General features: G+C 42.2%; 1 protein-coding gene across 1 annotated transcript; it reads right to left on the reverse strand.

Moving 5' to 3' along the window:
• Window positions 1–231: 231 nt before the first annotated feature.
• Window positions 232–4,573, reverse strand: LOC120725358. Its single transcript, XM_040018204.1, has 2 exons — window positions 4,305–4,573; window positions 232–4,204 (listed from the first exon to the last, which is right to left on the reverse strand). The coding sequence occupies exon 2, from the start codon at window positions 3,807–3,809 to the stop codon at window positions 606–608; it is 3,204 nt and encodes a 1,067-aa protein (XP_039874138.1). The 5' UTR covers window positions 3,810–4,204; window positions 4,305–4,573; the 3' UTR covers window positions 232–605.
• Window positions 4,574–4,826: the final 253 nt, after the last annotated feature.

The raw sequence follows: 4,826 nt of genomic DNA on the forward strand, positions 1-4,826 counted from the left end.
TAGGGTGAGAGAAAACCTAACGGGTCATACACACTAGCAACTGTTGCTAGAATTCCTCGGCGTGTGGCTGGCCTTTCTTTGAGGGCTACACTGAATGAGAACACGTCAGCCTCTATGTTCCACTTTACTCCCAGCACACTTTGCATTTGAATTACAGAGTAGTTCAGGTTTACATCTTTGGTCTTGCTGGCTCGTTCTGTTTCTGGGATAATGCTCATGACCTCCTTGTTGTTGCATGCAAATTTGTGCAAGCGCAGTTTCCCTTTTGCACAGACCTCTTGTGCTTCACAGACCAGCTGCTTGGCTTCCCTGACTGAATCAATGCTGATTAGCCCGTCATCCACATAAAAGTTTTTGTGAATGAATCTGGCTGCCAGTGGGTAGTCCTTTTTTTGTTCCCTGGCGAGATACTTCATGCCATAGTTAGCACATCCCGGTGATGATGCCGCTCCAAAAATGTGCACTCGCATGCGATACTCCTTAGGCTCAGTATCTGTATTCCTGTCCTTCCACCACAGAAACCTTAAGAAGTCTCGATCCTCTGGGTTGACATGGAAGCGATGAAACATTTTTTCCACATCACACATAATTGCTATTTGATACTCTCAAAATCTGCACAAAACCCCTGCCAGAGCATTAATCAAGTCTGGGCCTGTGAGTAGGTGGTCATTTAAAGAGATGCCTTCGTGTTTAGCAGAGCAGTCGAAAACAACTCTAATTTTCTCTGGCTTCCTGGGATGATACACGCCATGGTGCGGAATGTACCATGTGTTACTACCTGATGTGCCATCTGCTTCCTCTGCATCACCATCTTTAAAGACACTATTCATGAACTTGATGTAGTCTTCCTTGTACTTTGGGTTCTTATCCATTTTTCCTTTTAAACGTCTCAAGCGAAACATTGCAAGCTGCTTGTTATTTGGAAGCTGAGGGCGTTCTCTAAAAGGCAGAGGCATTTCTAAATGGCCTTCCTCATTGTAGTGAATGTTCTCATTCAGCATCTCTAGAAACTGAATGTCCTCTTGAGATACACTCCCTTCTTTATGGTTTGTGTCCAGAAAGTCATTTTCAAGTGCTTTAATCACAGAAGCAGGCGTGACAGATGGCAGCTCCTTTACTGTGACACGATGACAGATCCCTGCTGCTCCCATCGAACTTTTCCATGGCTTAATGGCTCCCACGATACTCCACCCTAAGTCTGTTTTTATTGCATAGGGATCATAATCCTTTCCTGGTATGACTTCCCTTGGCTTTAGCGCTCTTGCACAGTCGTACCCGATGAGAAGAGCTATAGGACAGTCCAAGAGATCTGGCATTTCATTTGCAATGCTAAGTAGATGGGGCCACTTTTTTGCTGTCTCTCGAGTTGGAATAGTGTGTTTCTCCAATGGAATGTACTCTTGAGTGTAGGTTGGTGGCAAGTCAATGTACTTTTCTGAGTTGTACCCTCTTACCCTCAGTCCATCCACTCTTTGACTAGGTACAATCGAACCCCTGTCAGTCATTGTTGTCAGCTTTAGCTTCACTGGTTCCCTGCTTGCCTGTATCTTTTCACAAATATCTTGGTCAATAAATGTGTTGCTGCTTTGGGTGTCTAGCAGAGCATAAACCAATGTCTCTTGATTCTTCGCTGATGAAGAAAGCCACACTGGAACGATCATTGAAGTGCAATCATTGTTGCCCACTCTCACACTGCACGATACGGTGGCTGCATTCTCCTCTTCTGATGGTGGTTCAGGTTCATTTCCCAGTGGAGGATCTTCATGGAGAGGAGAAGGGTGGCTTCGTCTGCAGACATTACATGTTGCTCTCTGTCGACAGTTTTTGGAAATGTGGCTGACTCGCAGACAAGCAAAGCACATATTGTTGTCCCTAATAAACAGTTTCTTTTCTTCAAGCGGCATTGCTGTAAACTTTGCACATTTATAGATAAAATGATTTTGCTTGCAGCAGATACATTCAAGTTGCCGTTTGTTCTGAGTTGAGGAAGGGTTGGGTTTTGATTTTCTGTTGCTCTGAACTGTAGTTGTGTTCTTCATATCTTTAGACCCATTTGCTGATGTCACCAGGACACTGGCCTTCAGACGTTTTTGTTCTTTCTCAGGTTTTTCAAATGTGTTTTTCAAGGCAAACAGAGAAGAAACTGGATTACATGCTATACGCGCCTCTTCAGCCACAAAGTCTGCAAATTCTGCAAACCCTGGATATGCCTTTTCTTCATCCAGTAATTTTGTGACATAACGATTCCAGCGGGTTGTGGCCCAGTCAGGAAGTTTCAGCAATATTTTTTGATTTTCTTCGCAATCATCTAAAACCTTGAGGCCTTGGACGTGAGGCATAGCATTCTTACAAGAAATGAGGAAATCACTAAACTCTCTCAGTTTAAGTGACTCCTTTGGACCAATCTTTGGCCAACTGCTTAGTTTTCCCCTAAAGGCTCTTTGAACTACAAATGGGTGTCCATAGCGTTTGTTCAGAGCATCCCAAGCTTGTTTGTAAGCTTCCTCATCACTTCGATAAAATGTCCCTTCTAAAACACAGAGAGCTTCTCCACCAATGTACTTCTTCAAGTAGAACAGCTTATGGGCTGAATCTGTGCAGCTAGTCTCGATAAGCGCCTTAAAGCAAGTGCTCCACTCAACAAATTTAAGTGGGTCTCCTGTAAATGTAAACGGCTCTGGCACTGGAAGTCTAGACACTACTAAGGACTCTTTTAATGCCTGCACCAGAGAGAGCTCACTTTCTTTTGGCACCACTTGAGTATCATAGTGAGGGGCGTGAACACTTTGTGAGGTCAGGAGGAATTTACCTTCAGAGTGAGGAGGTGCAGTGCTCTGAGGAACTTGGGTGCATGGGGGACTGCTAAGTGGTTTAGGAAGCTGACTGAAAGACAAAGTACTCCTTACTTCACAATTTCTTATTTCAGCATTCATTTTTGATTCCTCTTCAGCATATACATTGTATTCTGCCTGAATGACCTCAAGATCTCTTTGCTTTTCCAACATTTTCAATTGCTCTTGTTGAGCTAATATCTCCTTTCTCCGGGCAGATATTTCCATTTCTCTGTTTATTTCAGCTTGCTTTGACGCCAGTCGTGCTGCTGCTTCTGCTTTCCTTGCAGATACATGACTTCCTTGCTGACTATGGCTGTGCTGGCTATTTCTTCCAGCTCTAGACACAGTTGAGCCATAAATTGATTCTGCACCTTCTCTTTGGAGTAACTGAAGGAGTGATTCTTTTACAGCTCCTGCATCAAACTCTTTGTCAACATCTGCGTAACGCCTTTTCAGGAGTATCATCATCTCAGCAGAAACTGAAGTACAGCTATCCATCTTTCTTCTCATATCTTGAGATGGTGTAGTCAGTGCACGTAAAGCCACATAATCTTGCTGTAGGTCTAACTCACATTTTTCTACTGACTTGATCATTTCAGCTAATTCTGCTTTAGAACATTCTTCTTTAAGTTTGGACCTAGTGAGTTGAATTTCTGCCTTAAAGTTTAAATATGTTGACATAAACGTTCTTTCTTTGCTTGTTATCTCTGTCTGTTTAAACTCACGCATTTTTTCTGTTAGTTGCCTTTGACGGTCTGTCCGTCTCACCTCTGCATCAGGTTTAGATGATGGCTGAGGCAGCCCTATTTTGTGTATTTCAAGGTCTCCATGAATTTCTCCTATGCGTGCTTCAACTTCTTCTCTTTCTGCATCTTCAAGTTCAGTTTCTAATTTCTTTTCTAACTGTGCCTTTTCATCTTCTAAGGCTATAAGTATTTGCTCAAGGATATGAGTTTCTTGTGTACTCTGCTCCATTACAATGTTTTGAACCAACAACTTAGAACAATAAAAGGAAACTTACCCAGAGTACACTACCTTAAATATCAAACAGCACAGTAATAAACTTTCAATAAATGAACAAATGTACAATATCTACACCATACAATATTCTTTTTGGCCTTTTCTTAGATCTCTTTATGCAGTTCAAACGTTTCGCTGATGTAAGAACTCACAGTCTACTCTTCCACGTGGGCTGCCGTCTTGGAAGAATGGCGTGCAGGGCTCTGGCTGCTCGCTCCATAACAGGCCACGTTTTTCACTGTAACTGCTCCTGAAGGTTTTTCATGTTCGAAGTAGAGTAAAGGGCCATGCTCCAACTGATGTTCAGCCAGTATTTTAATCTTCTTTTCACCAGCAAACACCGTGAAAAACTATGGTGAAATGATCAATGAAAAACACAGATATTACATCAGCAGAACAAAAATTACAACTCAAATAAAACATACACACAAAGTAAATGCACCAACATACCGTGTGCGCCTTTCTACTGAACATTCATGAGCAATTGTAGTCCATATCTTCTATATTTCCACCCTTTACACAGGCTAGCATTCTCTTTCTGGCTCGAGCCTTCAGTCTCTGGTGACACGTGCGCTTAATTGAGCCTCACCCCAAAGCATGCGCACCACAAAGCGCCACACTCAGGCCCACCAGTAGGTGGCGACAACATAACATGAATCCAGATTAAACACCAAATTTTGAACATTGCAATCACATAATAATTACATTTCAATGCGACAGCTACAATCTGCTTCTTAATGTATGTTCTTTAAAATACAGCGTGTTTTTTAAAATATTATAATAATGCATAATTATGTGGACATGCATATTAGATCTTTTTTAGTGAAATATAATCCCTCCAGAAAGGCAGGAAAAGCCCAGAAACTTACTTTAAAACTAAATATGTTCCCTAAAACGGTGACAGAGCTACAGACCCATGACAGCCTTACACAGGTAGCCAGCAGCTGTGACCAGCACTACTTGTGCAGTTAA

This window comes from Simochromis diagramma, unplaced genomic scaffold (assembly GCF_900408965.1).
Source record: "Simochromis diagramma unplaced genomic scaffold, fSimDia1.1 OVJJ01000802.1, whole genome shotgun sequence".
NCBI classification, from domain to species: Eukaryota; Metazoa; Chordata; class Actinopteri; order Cichliformes; family Cichlidae; genus Simochromis; species Simochromis diagramma.

Bases quoted from the DNA above. Each gene is read 5' to 3' on its own strand.
- LOC120725358 (XM_040018204.1), bottom strand. From the start codon at position 3,809: ATGGAGCAGAGTACACAAGAAACTCATATCCTTGAGCAAATACTTATA.